The sequence below is a fragment of the Myxine glutinosa genome, chromosome 11 (genome assembly GCF_964187855.1).
Source record: "Myxine glutinosa chromosome 11, kmMyxGlut1.1, whole genome shotgun sequence".
NCBI classification, from domain to species: domain Eukaryota; kingdom Metazoa; phylum Chordata; class Myxini; order Myxiniformes; family Myxinidae; genus Myxine; species Myxine glutinosa.
The window spans coordinates 32,893,597-32,912,577 of record NC_136271.1 but is presented as its reverse complement, the minus strand read 5'-3'; the positions used below and the strand labels follow the sequence as shown (position 1 = coordinate 32,912,577).

At 41.6% G+C, this 18,981-nt stretch overlaps 1 protein-coding gene across 3 annotated transcripts in view; it reads right to left on the bottom strand.

Moving 5' to 3' along the window:
• Nucleotides 1-18,981, bottom strand: part of RELN (reelin) — a 515,504-nt gene that overhangs the window by 258,786 nt on the left and 237,737 nt on the right. For all 3 annotated transcript variants that reach the window (XM_078786532.1, XM_078786533.1, XM_078786534.1), the window contains exons 43-47: nucleotides 17,344-17,491; nucleotides 13,669-13,927; nucleotides 8,750-8,999; nucleotides 1,840-2,008; nucleotides 1,609-1,749 (exon numbers count right to left, since the gene is read on the bottom strand). In XM_078786532.1, coding sequence (XP_078642658.1) covers nucleotides 1,609-1,749; nucleotides 1,840-2,008; nucleotides 8,750-8,999; nucleotides 13,669-13,927; nucleotides 17,344-17,491 — 967 coding nt within the window. The remainder of the gene's footprint in view (nucleotides 1-1,608; nucleotides 1,750-1,839; nucleotides 2,009-8,749; nucleotides 9,000-13,668; nucleotides 13,928-17,343; nucleotides 17,492-18,981) is intronic.

The window sequence follows — 18,981 nt, the reverse complement described above, 5'->3', positions numbered from 1 at the left end:
CAGGCCCGGGCAGGGCAGGCCCAGAAATGTCAAAACGAAGGTTACTGACCTTGAAATGAGATAGAAAATAATGTATAATCAGTTATGAGGTTAGTTAGCTACACAATACCGAAAATTCGGTGAAAAATGTAATGGGGAAAATAAATTAATACATGAAAAAAAAGAAGAAAAAAAATGAAAAATCGAGCTCTGTGGGGCTAGACGCGTGACATTGGCCTAACCAAATATCGAAACCCCTGTCAGATTCCACCAAACCCCTCAGAGAAGATGTAGCTTGAACTCGATTACCCCCTAAAAAGATCTTTTTCGGGCGTGGCTCCGCCCACAATGGGTGCAATACGCCCACTCTAGGCAGGACACAACTAGATCATGATATCAACCTCCCACCCAAGTTTCATCAAGATCGGATGATATCATCGGGTAGTTATGCTGCAGACAGACAGACACACACACACACACACACACACACACACACACACACACACACACACACACACACACACGACGAATATAGTGGTCACTTGATAACTCGTGAACCAATTAGTGCTCCAACCTATGACGGAACACCGTGATGTCACCGTCACAACATCCGCAATGTCTGCGAAGACACTGTCTTGTGGAACTTAGACACAGACATTCTGGAAGGTGGACAACGTCTATCTAAACATAATAGTGACGCATATTACATTGAATAATTTACTCTAATATAAATCAAAGGACTAAGAAATAACTACAGTTATACGAATTAGGATCTATTAATCCCAAGGAGTCATTCCCACAACACTGTACATTGGAATATTGTTGGACATTCCCAGAATTCTTGAACGTTACACCTAATAAGGTATTATTGACAAATGTAATCATACGTTTGTGTTAGAAGACCTTACTAACTAAATATTTACACGTTTTAGCAAAATTAAAAAAAAAAAAAACCTGGTCATTTTCCTGCATTTCAATATAGAGCATTTTATATGATTGGATCACTTTTGGTAATGTGCCCAGAATGTATTTGGCAATGCTACTTGCTTAAAGTCCCATTGGACCTATTGTGAGACAGGGAGACAATAAAAAGCATTTTTTTTAAATAAAACTGGCACATCTCCATTTTCTTGCGCCCCATGTGCTTTCAATCACGTGATGCGTGTATTCGTGGCATGTATTCGTGGCAATCGTGGCATGTGTATTCCACAAAATGGTACAAATAGCTTGAAGCTGTGCTACCTCGATATACTCTGCCACGAAACAAAATTTCCACTCGTTGGCCTTAATGTTCTACGTTTTAAATGACCCCATTTTTCTTTGAGAACATAATACGAATGAATCAAGGGAAATGGAGACATAAAAATGCAATTCTGCAACTATTGCCTGCATCAAATCCCCATCAGAGCACTAAAAATGCACATAAAAATGGCAGCCACTATTGTTTAGTTCAGGTTGTTATGGTATAATGCACGTCAAACTACACCTTCAGAAAGATCAACTTTTTTCTTAATGTCAAGTGGTTGTGAAATCAATTGAAGCAATGGGTCATGGAATTCGCTTCAACATTTAAGAGCCCAAAAAGAAGAAAGCTGATATCGAGAAACACATGTATGTTGCAGGACATACATGCAGGAACCACGCGTGCAGTGTCCTCGGCCTGTGCAGGCATCCAGGCAGCTGTCTCCAATGTAAACGTTATCAATGGCCCAGCTTTGCCTCCAATCAAAAGGAAAGGCCTGCTTCCAGCGCAGCCGTGTCGCCGAGGACCTGCGAACAGCACCTGGTTGTGACACGGAAGCCTATATGTTTATAGGCCATCTAAATCAGTGAGCTTTATTTGCCACAACATGTACACACCAGGTGTGTGGTGGGAGCAGAAGCGTGACCTTGGTCCAGTGTGAAAACATGTCAGAAACGAGGAAGCTTTGCCGCTGGACCATATTGCAGTCTGCGTTAGTGGGTAGACAGTTTTGTCGCACGTGATTCCAGCTTTGGCCAAAATCCAGGGAGAACTCCAGTTCAACCGCTATGGCCGGATACAAGAGGAAATAAAAATGAGAAGGCAAAAATCAGAACACGAAATGCATTCTCAAATAACTGTAATCCTGAGTTATTTTTGGTCTGGCAGAATCGTGCAGGTAGAACACCGCCCTTTGAGCTAAGATGGGGTTAGATTCTGGACTCAACTGGACCCAACACAAAGTAGGCCCTCCCTCCGATAATGTTAAGCTGGACATCCTGTCTCCTATCATTAGCTGGTGGATGCTAAACATGAATTCCATCGTGACGGAATCACCATGTGCACTCTAATTTTGAACATATAAGGTAATTATCTTGAATGCTAAGAAGAGCAGAGAGAATTCAATTATATGTATTGAACCAGAACTGTCACATGGCTACAGACGAGTACTACTCTCAGTGAGGCAGACCAGGCAATGTGACGGAATCACACGTGGGTGACGATTTTGATGGAATTCATCTAAACATTCCATGCTCAGACATTCGTTTTATGTAAAGTAGGCAAGTTATCGCCAGCACCCAAAGGCCAGATTCCAAATTCCTACCACCTCAAATTGAGCATAACTATATAAATCGATTAAAACAAAGAATATCATGTGAAAAATATTAAAAGATACATGAAGTACAAAACAGAGTTGAATGCAAAAATAAAAACCAATCACAGACAATGATGAATGAAATGCATTGTTGGTTAAAAACCACAAGCACATTTTGCTGCTACAAATCATTCCAAGATACATAAAACATCTCAGCAACAGAGCTGTAAGAAGTATCAGCAACAAATGCATCGGTTTATAGTGTACGCGGCATTGGAGTAGTTGGTGGACAGTTGGTTAAAGGAACACCATAGCTATACTATGGATAAAAGTTGGTTACATTTATGGAGGGAGTCTGGGGAGGAGATTGGTAGTGATGAATGTGAGGTGAGTTCATACAGTGGTGAGAATCATACTAAAATACGCCATTTGTGTCTGTCTGTCTGTCTGTCTGATGAATTTTTGACGCCAATACATTCCGTCGTTACTTATCCAATCTCAACAAAACTTGACAGGATGATTACATTACATAATGACATTACATAATGAAGGTTGTAGCGCATTTATTTGCCCTCCTCCCCAAGGGGGTTTTCTCCCCCGAGCGGGTTTTCCCCACCATTGCCGTCAATGGGTTGCGTGTTGAGGTGTATAGCCATATTAAGTTAGCTTTATCGTGGCGTTTGTCCAAAGATGCTTTGAATAACAAAATTTATGATAATCGCATATTGTTAATGTTATTACAAAACAAAATTAATACTAATAATGTCCCACTTCCCCAAGGCGTTTTTCCTGCAGTGATAACGTGTATACATTGCATTCAGAAAGTATTCAGACCCCTTCACTTTTTTCACATTTTGTAATGTTGCAGCCTTATGCTGAAATCGTTTAAATTTTTCCCTCATCAATCTACACTCAATACCCCATAATGACAAAGAGAAAACAGGATTTTAGAAAGTTTTGCAAATTTATTGAAAAGAAAAAACTGAAATATCACATTGACATAAGTATTCAGACCCTTTGTGATGACACTTGAAATTTAGCTCAGGTGCCTCCCATTTCTCTTGATCATCTTTGAGATGTTTCTACACCTTGATTGGAGTCCACCTGTGGTAAATTCAATTGATTGGACATGATTTGGAAAGGCACACACCTGTCTATAAGGTCTCACAGCTGACAATGCATATCAGAGCAAAAACCAAGCCATGAGGTTGAAGGAACTGCCTGCAGATCTCAGAGACAGGATTGTGTCGAAGCACAGATATGGGGAAGCCTACAAAAAAAAATTCTGCTGCATTGAAGGTTCCCAAGAGCACAGTGGCCTCCATAATTCTTAAATGGAAGACGTTTCGAACAACCAGGACTCTTCCTAGAGCTGGCCGCCCGGCCAAACTGAGCAATCGGGGGAGAAGGGCCTTGGTAAGAGAGGTGACCAAGACCCCGATGGTCACTCTGGCTGAGCTCCAGAGATCCTGTGTGGAGATGGGAGAAACTTCGAGAAGGACAACCATCACTGCAACACTCCACCTATCTGGGCTTCATGGCAGAGTGGCCAGACAGAAGACTCTCCTCAGTGAAAGACACATGAAAGCCCGCTTGGAGTTTGCAAAAAAGCACCTAAAGGACTCTCAGATTGTAAGAAACAAGATTATGTGGTATGATGAAACCAAGATTGAACTGTTTGGCTTCTGTCTGGCCACTCTGCCATAAAGCCCAGATCGGTGGAGTGTTGCAGTGATGGTTGTCCTTCTGGAAGTTTCTCCCATCTCCACACAGGATCTCTGGAGCTCAGCCAGAGAGACCATCGGGTTCTTGTTCACCTCTCTTACCAAGGCCCTTCTCCCCCGATTGCTCAGTTTGGCCGGGCGGCCAGCTCTAGGAAGAGTCCTGGTTGTTCCAAACTTCTTCCATTTAAGAATTATGGAGGCCACTGTGCTCTTGGGAACCTTCAATGCAGCAGAGATTTTTTTGTAGGCTTCCCCAGATCTGTGCCTCGACACAATCCTGTCTCTGAGCTCTGCAGGCAGTTCCTTCGACCTCATGGCTTGGTTTTTGCTCTGATATGCATCGTCAGGTGTGAGACCTAATATAGACAGGTGTGTGCCTTTCCAAATCATGTCCAATCAATTGAATTTACCACAGGTGGACTCCAAACAAGGTGTAGAAACGTCTCAAATATGATCAAGAGAAATGGGAGGCACCTGTGCTAAATTTCAAGTGTCATAGCAAAGGGTATGAATACTTATTTCAATGTGATATTTCAGTTTTTTCTTTTTATAAATTTGCAAAACTTTCTAAAATCCTGTTTTCTCTTTGTCATTATGGGGTATTGAGTGTACATTGAGGAGGGAAAAAATGAATTTAAACGATTTCAGCATAAGGCTCTAACATAACAAAATGTGAAAAAAGGGAAGGGGTCTGAATACTTTCTGAATGCACTGTAAATAGCTCATCGTTATAATGGCGTTTCCGTGTGAGCAACGGCTTCCACAGGAATTAAAAATATTATAAACCACAAACACTTATGCTTAGCTTTTTAAACAGTCGCCAATGATCTTTATATAAACACTAAATTAATAAATTTGGAGGAATCCCGACATCCGTGAAGTCAGGTTTACTTACAGAACTGAGTGAAGATCTATTGTACTCTATATAACACACAAATGTTGGGTTAATAACATGGCCTTTTCTTCCACTACCGTGGCATTTGTCGTAGCGAACTTTTGAAACTCGCTCCAGCTGTTTAATACGAAACAAAGGGAGGAGGACAGCGATGTGCTCATTTACCAAGCAGCTAGCTAGCGCTTGCCAAGCCAGCCGTTCCTTAACGGTTTTGAATGGAGTTCTTGCTCGAATGTTTAAACCACTTGGCGATCTCTCCACAAGAAACTTGGTAAATGAACACACACCCAATGTTCTTGAGACCCGACCATATATCGACTGTAATCTATATACCCCAAAGAGGAATGACCCTTTCTGCAGCTCCCGTAGTGTGCGGGTATGGTATACTAGTGTGACAAATGCAGGGAATGGGATAGATGAGGTGAGTACATGTAGTGGTGAAAGTAGTGTCAACGCTGGTCGTAACGAGGGAGTGTATATAGGTTACGATGAGGGTGCGTAGTCGTAACGAGGGAGTGTGCAGTCATGTGAAAAAGTAAGTACACCCCATGTAAAGTTTTGACTTTTTCAACATATTTCAACATACAGCTATTTGATCTTCATTTCAACAATATTGATAGATAAAGGTGATATAATATAACAAATATCATGAAACATTTACATTTTGCAGTCCATTGTATAATTTAAATAAACATAAATGCAAATTTCGCATGTGGAAAAAGTAAGTACACCTTTGGCTCTAATAGGTGGTATTGCCCCCTTTGGCAGAAACAACCTCAAGTAGGCGTTTCTTATAACTGTCTACCAGTCTCTGACATCAACTGGGAGAAATTTTAACCCACTCTTCCATACAGAATTCTTTCAGCTGTGCGATGTTTGAGGGGTTTCTTGCATGCACAGCTCGTTTCAAATCCCCCCACAACATCTCGCCGGGATTTAGATCCGGGCTTTGACTTGGCCATTCCAGAACCCTCCATTTCTTTCTTTTCAGCCATTCCTTGGTGGATTTACTGGTATGTTTAGGGTCATTGTCATGGTGCAAGATCCACCTTCGGTTGAGCTTCAACTTCTCCGACAGATGACCTCACATTATCCTCAAGCACCCTCTGGTAAAATGAAGAATTCATAGTGGATTCTATGATGGTGAGCTGCCCAGGCCCTGATGCAGCAAAGCTGCCCCAAACCATAATATTTCCACCACCATGCTTTACAGTTGGTATCAGGTTCTTGTGGTTAAATGCTGTCTTTGATTTTCGCCAAACATGTCTTCTGGTACTGTGGCCAAATAGCTCTACCTTTGACTCATCTGTCCAGAGCACATTGTTCCAGAAGTGCTGGTCTTTGCCTAGGTGTTCATTGGAAACTTTAGTCTTGCCCTGATGTTCTTTCTGGACAGCAGAGGTTTCCTCCTGGCACACCTCCGATGTAGATCAAATTTGTGCAGCCTCTTTCTAATGGTAGACTCGTGCACTTTGACATCAACAGTGGCAAGAGCTACCTGTAGGTCCCGTGATGACATTCTGGAGTTCTTCGAGACTTCTTTCAGCATCTTGCGGTCTGCTCTCGGGCTGAACTTGCTGGGGCGGCCTGGCCTGAACAAGTTGGCAGTTGTTTGGAATCTTCTTCAGTTGTAGATGATCTTCCGGACCGTCTAATGATTGCTTTCAAATTGTTTGGAGATCTTTTTAAATCCCTTCCCAGACTCGTAGGCATTTATAACCTTCTTTCTGAAGGCCTCAGAGAGCTCTTTTGATCTAGGCATGATGACGCCACACACTTCAACAACAAAGAGCAAACCAAACTAAATGTCTGAGGTTTAAATAAGACAGGTTCCTCCAAGATCCTCTCTAACGATGTTCTAATTATTTGCACCTGAGCTGGTGCACCTGATCTAATTTTAGGTATTTGAAGTAGTGATAAATGTAGGGGTGTACTTATTTTTTCCACATGCGAAATTTGCATTTATGTTTATTTAAATTATACAATGGACTACAAAATGTAAATGTTTCATGATATTTGTTGTATTATATCACCTTTATCTCTCAATATTGTTGAAATGAAGATCAAATAGCTCTTTGTTGAAATATGTTGAAAATGTCAAAACTTTACACGGGGTGTACTTACTTTTTCACGTGACTGTATATAGGCTATGAGGGTGCGTTGATTACGGTACATTCATTTTTTGCAAATGTGCTGGGGTGGGGTAGGCTGGGGAGGGGGGCAGGTTCAGGTCGTGGGCACAATCTCCCTCCCCTCCCCCACGAGGGTGAGGTTCTCTCTGTAAACGGATCACCATAGTGAGAGTGAGTGTGTTTCTAGCTCTATTAAAATAAGGTAATTCTGTGTATGTTGGATTTCTGATCATTGCAGAATTAAAAACGGCTGGGCCAATCTGGGGAGATGACTTAGTTTTCACCTGTACATGTGGAATAGTGCACCTAGTGGTTTAACCACTGATCCCTGCCTAAGGGAGGGAGCATTAGCATCTCTGGGTAGATCGAGTTTGTGCATCACTTGCTGAAAAAAGCATAGTCTGTGTTCAGCAAGAAGACTATATGTCTCTGTGGTGTGTACTTAAAAGGTTCTAGATGGTCAAAACTCTAAAGGTTGAAAGTTTACATTCCAATAGTAGTTAGTGTCTAAGGGGTAGAAAGTGTCTATAACCTCTCAAGCAGGTAAAAAGGGTCTAAAAAGGTCAAAGTGGTCTAAAGATCCAAATGGTTAAGGGTCCAAGCTGTCAAATCAGTTTGACGGGTGTAAGGGGTCTAAATGGCGTTAATGTCTAAGGGGTCTAAAGGGACATAAGGACAATAAAGGTCTAAAGTTTCTAGGGGTTTATAGGATGTAAAATTTCTAAAGGGTGAACGGATCTAAAGTTGTCTAAAGTGTCAAAAGGGTCTTAAATTTATAGGGGTTTTAAGGTCTTCATGATCTTGGGGCCTGAAGGGTCTTGAGGGACATAGGGGTCTGAATGATCCTGGGGTATTGAAGGTCTTAAGGGCCTTTTGGGGTCTTTGTGTTTGAAAGGGTCTTTAGGGCTTTGAGAGTCGTAGGGGGTCGGGGATTATGGGTATTTAGGGGGTTTTTAGGGTCTTAGAGGTTTTAGGGGTTTTGGGGGTTTGAAAGGGTCTTCAAAGGTCTAAAGGTCTCAGCAGTCTGAAGGGTCGACAGGCTTAAAACGTACATTCCAAAAGTGCGTAATTAATAGACATATAGTCAGACAGCTTCACGGATGGCTTCAAGGACGGACAGACAGACGGTTTCACGGACACACCGATTTCACGGATATGTATATGTATATATATATATATATATAAATGATTTTGACAATGTGGTTAAACGTACGATTTTCAGGTTTGAGGACGACATGAAGCTTGGAGGTAAACTATGTAGCAGAGAGGGGGGTAATCATAATGAGAGGAGGCCTAGATTAGGTAAAATATTGGCAGATGCAGGTTGTGAATTGTCGCGTTATAAGCAACAGGCAGCATGATGCATGATGCAATTCCAAGGCTGCAATTTATATTTAAAACCTGTAACTAGATGTTTTACTATTACAGTCACTACTGAGCCTCAACACTCCGATAACTCACAGTAACAGAATGTCTTCGAATCACAATCTGCAACAAAGTCAAACTGCAAGAAGGAGTCTTTGTTGATGGTGAGGTCAGATGTGACAGCATAACGCCAGACGGTCTTGTTGAGGAAGGCAAGTCCATTGCTGGAAGCTCTACACAAGGTTGAAATAGACGCTCCTGGATGGAGCAACCAACGACGGTCGTCAAGTGTTGAGAAATTGTCCTCAAAGTCCCGCAGACCAATCGTGCTGCCTCCCACCACTATCTGTCACCACAAAAAGTGAAGGACAGAATTAAAAAGCAAAATATAATCTGTGATATGATGCTTTATGAAAACTTTGCGAAATTCTTGTACTATGCAGTACTCATCATACACAACACTTCATAAGGAAATGAGAAGTGTTTTTATTTTTTCTTAAACGTTTTCCATCATGACTTTTAAAAGGACAAATAAAGTTTCATGTTCCTATCAGAAGTATGAATCAGATTTTCCATGCGAGTGAACAAAAATCGACGGAATTTCGTGTTTGAAACGGGACAAACTGCACAAGGCAATGAAATAAGAAAACTGGTAAAGTTTCAACCTCAAGTTTGCAGTTGTATGGTTGTTATTTTGAATCCAACACACTTGAGAATTAAAAGATTGCTATTGGACAATATATTTATGATATACACAAATATAGTGGGGGTTTTGACCAATCTTCCTCCGCCCAAACACAACATCATATGCGCACATTCAAACCGCCTTCTCTGTCGACATCCGGTACCAAGCACAATTTAGAGCCTGGTGTGTTCAGTGACATCCTGGTGTTGGCTAAACGGCTAAGGTGGTGGCTGGCTTAACATCATAGGGTCTTGAGTTCAAGGCCCTGTCTGTCGGGCCGTTAAATTAACACCAGGCGAAACGACTCGGCCTATATCATCCTTCCGAGCTTGGCAAAATGAGCACCAGCTAGCTGGTAAGGGGGCACTGCATCGGCGGCACAGCTGCGCTCCCAGAAAAGGACGCAGCCAATCAGCCACAGGTTGCATACGGATAAATATAAATTCTCTATCATTAAAGCGTAAAACAGGCCAAAACATCCCAATATATAAGCATAAATATTGTGTGCGCTTCGTTAAGAGATACTTCAATTTGCTTTGTGTTCCTTCATGCATATGCAGCACCTGATTGTGCTGCACCTGATATTCTGGATGGATGGCTGTGCAGCCCCATTCCCTTAAAAAAAAAATTCATGGTGCAGGCTGCTCTGGCAGCATGGTATTAAATATATAACTTTATGATCCAAAAGTATGCCTCAAAGATCAGGATGGCATTTGCAAACTTGCCCTGCAGGCCACTTTTGAAAATAAATGTTTAACGTTCAGCACAATATATCTGTGTGGATGTTTGGAATGCCCTGAGGGCAGAACTATCTATAAGGTGGATACCCATTCTCTTAAACTCTCAAATAGTTTACTTTAGATGCTATTTTCACTAAAATTAATAATACGCCACCTTTATTAGATGTAATTTATTTCAAAGATTCAAGAACAGAAACTAAATGACCATGAATAATACGTAACCAAAGTAAATCACTAATCATAATGCTAGGAGCGAGTAGGCCAAGTTAAACCCCAAAGGAAAGGGATAAATCAAAAAGGATGGATTAAAATGAAAACAAATTCAGAGGAGTAAAGCATGATGTCATAAAATTGAGAGGAAGACACGGAGAGTGAGCTAGGAAGAGCCAGTCGAATGATAGATGACCTTTAGGAGCAAAGTACGTGTGAACCCCCAGTGGTAAATTATAATCTGTTGGCGCAGCACCCGGAGGCATCAGCAGCACATGGTGTTCATGGGGGAGAGTGCTGAGAGCATGGCGGTGTATAAATGTCGCAGTTGAACTCATGAAGAGAGATGGAAACCTCGCTTTACAAAAACCATAGACTGAAAGCAGGGCGTAGACATGGGTACACGACTGAAAGCAAAGCTTTGTTAGGTTAAGTTTTCTGGTATCCTCTCAAGATGAGGAAATGGAATATAATTTATGAGTAGAGCTATACATGTCAACCAATGGCTGGAAGCATGGTGTACAGAGGAAGGTTTTGCATTTAAAAAGCAGTGGGAATCATTTTTGGCCAAAGGGAGTATTTCTACAATGCTGGCCTTTTGCGACATACAGTACTAGTACCCGACTGCAAAGCCGCAATGAGCCGGCGAAGCCAAAGCCCCTTGCCACTATTTTACCCATCACTATGGCATCAGTAGGTTAGGTAGTTGGTTGTAGGTAGGTGTAGTAGGTACCATGCCTAGTTCAAAATGACACCATTTGCATTCTGGATGAGATTAAAATTTATAAAATTTCCTTCTTGATTAATTCGGTGAATTCCGTCTCAACTTCGGATATTTCCGGCCGTTAAAAACTATCCCCTACGGCCGCGAGATTTCTATAAAAAAAAATATTCGTCAATTTTAGAATATTTGACGCCGTTTTCAGCGTCTGAAACGCGTAATAAGCTTTTTTGAAATACTTTTTCAAATGCTCGAATCTCATTGGTTCCGGTGTTTGGTGACGATTTTCGTTGAAGATAACCAGGGCCCGGGGAATGAGGTTGGTCTTAAAGTATTTTAATTACAAATTAGAGGTGCATAAGATTGTGAATCAAAAAAAGATTCGGTGAAACAAACTCCTATTGAACTTTTTCTCAATTTTTTATGCATACTTCCGCATCCGGAAGATGGCGGCCTCCATGGAGCGATTTGGTTTTTGAAATATTTTTTCAAATGCTCGAATCTCATTGGTTCCGGTGTTTGGTGACGATTTTCGTTGAAGATAACCAGGGCCCATGCGGGCCCGGGGAACGAGGTTGGTCTTAAAGTATTTTAATTACAAATTAGAGGTGCATAAGATTGTGAATCAAACAAAGACGGGTGAAACAAACTCCTATTGAACTTTTTCGCAATTGTTTATGCATACTTCCGCATCCGCAAGATGGCGGCCTCCATTGAGCGATTTGGTGCGTCAAAGCTTCGAAATTCTCAAGAGATCCAGCAAAATCTGGCTTTTCAACATAATACGTACGCGTTCACAACACCGGCTTCGCCGGCTATAAAGGGGGGCAGCAAAGTTTGCAGTGGGAATTGAGGAAGGAATTCAGACTTTTTTTGGTTAGAGGAAGTGGGGACACAAAGGAAGGAACAGATGACATAATTGTGATTGGTAAGGCCAAGCAGGAAAATATAATTTCAGGAAGGGAAAAGTTAAATATATGGTATTCCATACCAATGCCAGGAGTTTAAATAATAATATGGAAGAGCTTGAGGCCAAAGTAGATAGTGAGGAGTACGATATAGTTCCTGCAAGTGAGACGTGGGTTAATGAGGGGAGTAACTGGAGGACAGGATTAGAAGGATTCAATCAATAATTCGTTCAATTGACTGTTTATCAGGAATTTTGTATTCATTGATAAATCGGTTATATTATTCCAGAAATACGGCACAAAGAAATACGGCCATGTTGATGTCCCGCCCTTTTAATGGGGGGGGGGGGGGTGGTGGTGGTGGTGAGTTGAGATCGGTCACCGGCAGGCCAACACAGGTGTTTGATTTACCACTCAAATTGCCCGTGTACATATGCTGGTAGCTGGGTAGAGATGGTCTTACAATGTCAAGCGACGGCTGTTTCTTCCGCTTAATCATCGGGATGGAATCCTTTCTCTATTGTGGTGGATAACCACAAGATCTAACCATCTCTGTTGTTTCATAACAGTGCTCTGTAAAAAGTTCCGAGAACAAAATGGAACATTTTGTTGGCCCGATCCACACTCGGGCATTTCGGACAAACCTCGTCCAATTTTTGGCAACCCTCGGATCTTTCCGCCATTGGTGCAGCATCAAACCATCTCGATTTGCTTTACTACAACCACCAAGGACACATTAACCCAGCGTATATTTGTAGAAAGTCTAAAATTATTCGCCGTTTGTGTTCAATTGTCCCTCGATGTAACACATAGACAAGTACGGATTTGGTGGTCGACTTCTGAGTGTGACATCACAGCGAAATGTGAAGAAGAAGAAGAAGAAGCAGCAGAGGAGGAAGAAGATTCTACTTTTAATCAAAAAATTACCTACTTTTTCAATAAAAAATCTGAAAAAGACATCATATCTATTTTGTTCGGGGATCAAGGCATAGATTAGCATCGATGTGGTTTGAGCGTTTGGGTTCCCCTTTATCCCCGCTCTTTGCTTCACGTGCGCAGGGTAATAATCAATAAACTTGTGAATCTTCAATTTTGCAAATAATTACAACAACATGCATTTTAAGGCCATTTTCCCTGCTAGAGCAGGGGTTAGCCTTGCGGTCCCCATGACAATCTTCTCCATCTTGCCCTATTTTCTGCATCTCTCCTTGTTAACCCCCTTGTCCGCATTTCTTCTTCCACCATCTTTAGCCAAGTCTTTCTCGGTCTTCCCCGTCTTCTACTTCCTTCTACATTCATTTCCATCCCTCTTCTCAACCAGTCACTTTCATCCTTCCTCAACACATGACCAAACCATCTCAACCTGTTCCTCGTCACAGCATCAATCACACGCACTTTGCAAATAATTAATAAACAAACAAAAATATACTTCTCAAACTATATGCAGTATGATTGTTAAAACACCCATTTCATAGTCAACTACACTTTTAATACGAGGATGAGTCAAAAATAATTCCCCAGGGAATTTTCTTCACAGCCAATTTCTGAGCTGAGCAAATCCCATTGCAAAAGCAATAGCATGGGGAAACTCACCCACCGCTTGTCAAAATCTGCGTCACTGGCTAGTAAATGTGTAGGAAAGGCCTACCACCTATTCTGCGTTTTGCTTCATGGTCACAGGAAAACATTTTTGACCACATCATAAAAGGTAAATCAACATCCTTCATTTAGATTATTCGACATGCAGTGACCTGATCGATAGCCCAAGGGTCATGGAAGTAACCATCTAGTGAAGGGTGCCACCACCGCAGCCGCGTTGTCGGCCCTGCAGCTTTCAGGGGGATCTCTAGGGCAACGTAATGCACTCGGTGGCTCATGTTCAGAAAGCAAAGCTCCTGAAGCAGTGTCCAGGTCTGTCCGCCATCCGTTGAGAATTGCAGCAGTAGCGGCTGCGTCTGTGCATTTGGTGCTGCCTTTGAGCAACCAAGGCGTAGGAAGAACTGCAAAAATCTGTGGTTCCATAAAAATATAGGCAAAGGGGGATGGAGGAGGGAAGGGTAGGTTAAACAGGGGTCTCCGCTATAAGTCTCCCCATTATCCGTCATTTCACATACAATCCATAAGTTTGCATCCAACAATTCCCTACACTAACATCCATTGGATGGAAGACCATGCAGTTACCAGGCATCCATACCCCACAATGCTTTGTGTACCAGCTTCCCAGCATTCCACCCCACAATGCACTGCGTCCTCTTCCTCTCAGACTATCTCACGCTGTGCATTGTTGCACTCAACGACATCGTGCACTGTACAGCGCTGTGTTTTTCTCTTTGTGTACTTTACTGCAGTCATCATTGAACATCAAATAGTAAACAAAGTGGTAATGAAAAGGTTGAACCTGTATGTAAGCGGCAACGCAGTGGTGTAACTCTGGATGTCAAATTAGACATAGTGAAACAAAATAAGAATGGTGAATGACCAGCCGATATCACTAGCTATCTTGCTTTGCTGCCAACGACTGTTCAAACTATTTTAAAGAATACTGACGAGGGCTGTGCGTGAAGAAAGGACTGTACAGCGTGACGTGTGGCATGCAAGATGTGCCGTTCAGGTAACGCGACTCATGCTGCAGAAACGGCCAAAGTTGGCATGACGGCCATATTGGGAGTGGCGACGGCAGGAGCTCTTTGTGAGTTCCCGTATGGACATTGCAGGGGGTTGCAGCACAAGCGTTAGGTTTCACGGCACGAGTGTGTGTGCTGGCACAAAGGCTGGAACCAGGGTCCATGGTGGGGGGGGGGGGGGGGGGTATATTAGAGATTTTCAAGTTAGAAGACCACTGAATTATCATTATAAAATAGTTAAAATATATGGTAAGATAAAAAGGTGTTTGAGTTTGTTTTAAAATTTAATTAACTTATTATATTTTTCCCCTATGTTTTGTGTGTTTCATATGCATTGTTTTGATTGCTAAGCTTGTTGAGTGGTCTTATAGAAGACATAAACTATAAGTGTTGGAAGCATCCCCCCTTAATTACACTAATTATTATGGAGAAGATTCCCCACTATTCGTCATTTTGTTACAAGTCCAACTTTTCTGGAATGCATTTTGGACATACAGAGAGGACACCTGTATATGGAATTCCCTCGGTTGTTGTGTTTCTCCAACCCAAAAGTCCTGGCTATGCTAATGAATCTCGATTCATCATGCCAATCCGCAATTCATTCGGACAGTTATACATTGTCCTTTAAAAGATTTTTAAAAACATTCCACTGGGATAGTTAATTCAAGGAAGTTTAAGTCGTGCCTTCTGAACAATCTCAATGAATAAGGAAAAGTAAGGGCTTGGAAGCCACCACTATGGAAAAAGCAAGACAGTGAAAGCGTGTAAAGCAAAGTCAACAAGAAAAAGAGCAATCAGAGATTGCAAACCCTCACCAGGGTGTATTTTCTGTGGTTTTTAAGGCTTTTGTGTTAAAACAAATATGGCGGCCGAACCACGTGACCAATGATGTCATCATGTTTTTCTAAACCAATTTATTCCTAGATTATGCTCAAGAAATTTCATCTTGATCGGATGAAGTTTTGTACTTGTCGAATTATGACGTCATAATGGAGGCACCTATGACATCATTAACACATTTTATTCCCCATGGAGAGTTCTTTACAATGAGCCGTGTCTCAATTTTTTCTATTCAGCGCTTTCGGAGATATAGAGATGCAAAGTTTTTTCGTTTTTCCAAGATGGCGGCAGAACCACATGACCTATGACGTCATAATTATCATTAAAACATTCTACAGGTGGAGTTGCACCTATGGTGAAAATGTCCTGTCAATCGGACCAACAGTTGCAGAGAAAATTATATTTATTCTGTGGGGACCAACAGACAAACAGACAAATGAAAAATCGGTCAGAGACCGAGGACTTGCCGGAATTAAAAATATGGCGGCCGAACCACGTGACTGCTGACGTCATCATTATTTGTTTTCTGAACTAATTTATTCCTAGATTATGCTCAAAAAAATTTCATCTTGATCAGATGAAGTTTTGTACTTGTCGAATTATCAAATTATGACGTCATAATGGAGGCCTTGGGCCGAGAGTTAAAAAATTGGGCACAGTCTATTCCAGAGCAAGACAAATATGTGTGTCAAGTATGGTGATTCTATGTGCAACAGTGTAGACGTAGTACTGCGCACAAACAGACAGACAGACAGACAGATGAAAAATCGGTCAGAGACCGAGGACTTGCCGGAATATACTTTTTATCGGCCATTTTGGACAAATATGGCGGCTGAACCACGTGACCGATGACGTCATCATTATTTGTTTTCTAACCGAATCTATTCCGAGATTATGCTCAAGAAATTTCATCTTGATCGGATGAAGTTTTGCAGTTGTAGAATTATGACATCAAAATGGAGGCACCTATGACATCATCATTAACATATTTTATTCCCCATGGAGAGTTCTTTACAATGAGCCATGTCTCAATTTTTTCTATTCTGCACTTTCAGAGATATCGAGGTGCAAAGTTTTTTGGTTTTTCCAAGATGGCAGCCGAACTACGTGACCAATGACGTCATTATTATTTGTTTTCTCCACCAGTTCATGCCGACATGGCGCTCAAGAAATTGCATCTTGATTAGATGAAGTTTTGTACTTGTCGAATGATGACGTCATAATGGAGGCCTTGGGCCGAGAGAGTTAAAAATTGGGCACTGTCTATTCCAGGGCAACTAGATTATGCTCAAGAAATTTCAACTTGATCGGATGAAGTTTTGTACTTGTCGAATTTTGACGTCATAATGGACGCACCTATGACATCATCATTAACATATTTTATTCCCCATGGAGAGTTCTTTACAATGAGCCATGTCTCAATTTTTTCTATTCAGCACTTTCGGAGATATAGAGGTGCAAATTTTTTCGGTTTTTCTAATATGGCGGCTAAACCACGTGACCGATGACGTCATTATTTAAAAAAATTCTCCACCAATTTATGCCGACCTGGCGCTTAAGAAATTGCATCTTGATTGGATGAAGTTTTCTACTTGTCGAATTATCGAATTATGACGTCATAATGGAGGCCTTGGGCCGAGAGAGTTAAAAATTGGGCACAGTCCATTCCAGGGCAAGACAAATATGTGTGTAAAGTTTGGCGATTCAGTGTGCAACGGTGTAGACGTAGTACTGCGCACAAACAGACAGCCAGACAGACAAACCAACCAACCAACATACTTGCCGGAATCTTTTCCGACAAGTAACAAACAGACAGACAGAGACAAAACAACCAACCAACATACTTGCCGGAATCTTTTCCGGCAAGTAACAAACAGACAAACAAACGGACTCAAATGCAATACCCTCTCCTCTGGCGAGGGTAATGAGACAATATAAAGATATAAGTAATTATAGCTTTACCTCGCATGTGAGAGATCAAGGTCAGCGGTGACGAGCATACGCAAGCCATTCTCACCGAAATAAAAACTGGAACCAGACAGGAGCAAACCACATTGCCGGGATGGTTTTCCACCACTCCAGATCAAGAATTTATTGATACTTGGCATTCCTGTAGAAGAGAAAAAAAAAATGCTTCACCAATCAACAACATCCAACTGCACTTCAGCCTGATCTAAGCTTGCTTTGTTAAAGTTACAGGACTCCATAAACAGTTGTTAAAACATTCTTGTAAGGCCTGAATATTTCATTACAAGATGTGAATAATATTAGAAGAGTAAAAAAACAAAAACCTTGGCACACATGGCATTCATACGTCATAACATTTGAATGGACGGCCATTTTTTTCCTGTGTCATCCCTACATATGGAATATTATGTTGTAGAAATAACTAGGCTTGTGGAAGATCATTTAAATACTGTAGGTCGCTTAACAGCAATGTTTGTAGCTTGGTTACTGCAACATAAACAAGCAGAAGCAAAACGACCTGTATGGAGTATAGTCTCCAGACTTCTAAAAGCATCACTAAGCAATGGAAATGTTACATATTATTGCATCTCCTAAAGCAGAAGGAAAACATAATGAGGAAAACTATCTTACTATAATTCACCAAATGTCTGTCTGCCTGCCTATCCGTCCGTCTGTCCGTCTGTCCGTCCGTCCGTCCGTCCGTCTGTTCCCAGGTACCGCAAAAACGGCTGAACCGATCGCAACGAAATTTTGGGTGGGGTAATCCTGGGACCCCCTGGAGTAAAATAGCTATATTGTTTTTCCAATTTTTTTTCCAAATTTTCCAATTTCCAATTTTTCAAATTTTCCAGTTTTTCCAAACATGATGGAATAATATTTACCGATATGAACAGTGATGTGGCCTTTATTGAAATTCTACAAATACTGTTTAGATTTTGATGATTTGCGTGTGATATGATTTAACGGATGTTTATATAAATCGTTTCCCGGTGTGTACCCCGGTTTAGAATAGGTACACCGTATCCCTGCACATTGTAAGAGGTGACTAAGGGTTGGCGTCAGGAAGGGCATCCAGCCATAAAAACATTGCCTCAAACAGGGAACCATGATTGTCATGGGGCCCGCAAGGCTAACCCTCGCTCTAGCGGGGAAAAATGGCCTTAAAACGATCATTCATTCATTCATTCATTCATTATATAAATCGTTTAAAATTTAAAAAAAAGCCTTCAATTTCTGATATTTTGCCTTTTCATTTGGGTCTCCCAATTGAAGCCCTGCCCGGAGGGTGGGTACCGTTGCTAGTGTAACAAATGTCACTCAACCTTATCACGATTGTGTTCAAAACAATGCTAATATCAGAACCGGTTTTCATGAAAGTTTTTGAGCCAATGGGTGTGCGTGTTCCTGGCATGCAGCTCCAATCATGGGACACCGCCTCACTCATGGCAGCACTGCTCACAGTTCATACACCACTGCCCATGCCTCATACAGTACGGATAATAGTGCAGTCATGGCATTACAATGTCACCCACAGTACATAAGATTGCTCATGGCACGATACCCTGCACACAGCTCATACATGTCTTGTGAATCGATAGCACCACTCAAGGTATGTACAGCATTGCTCCCAGC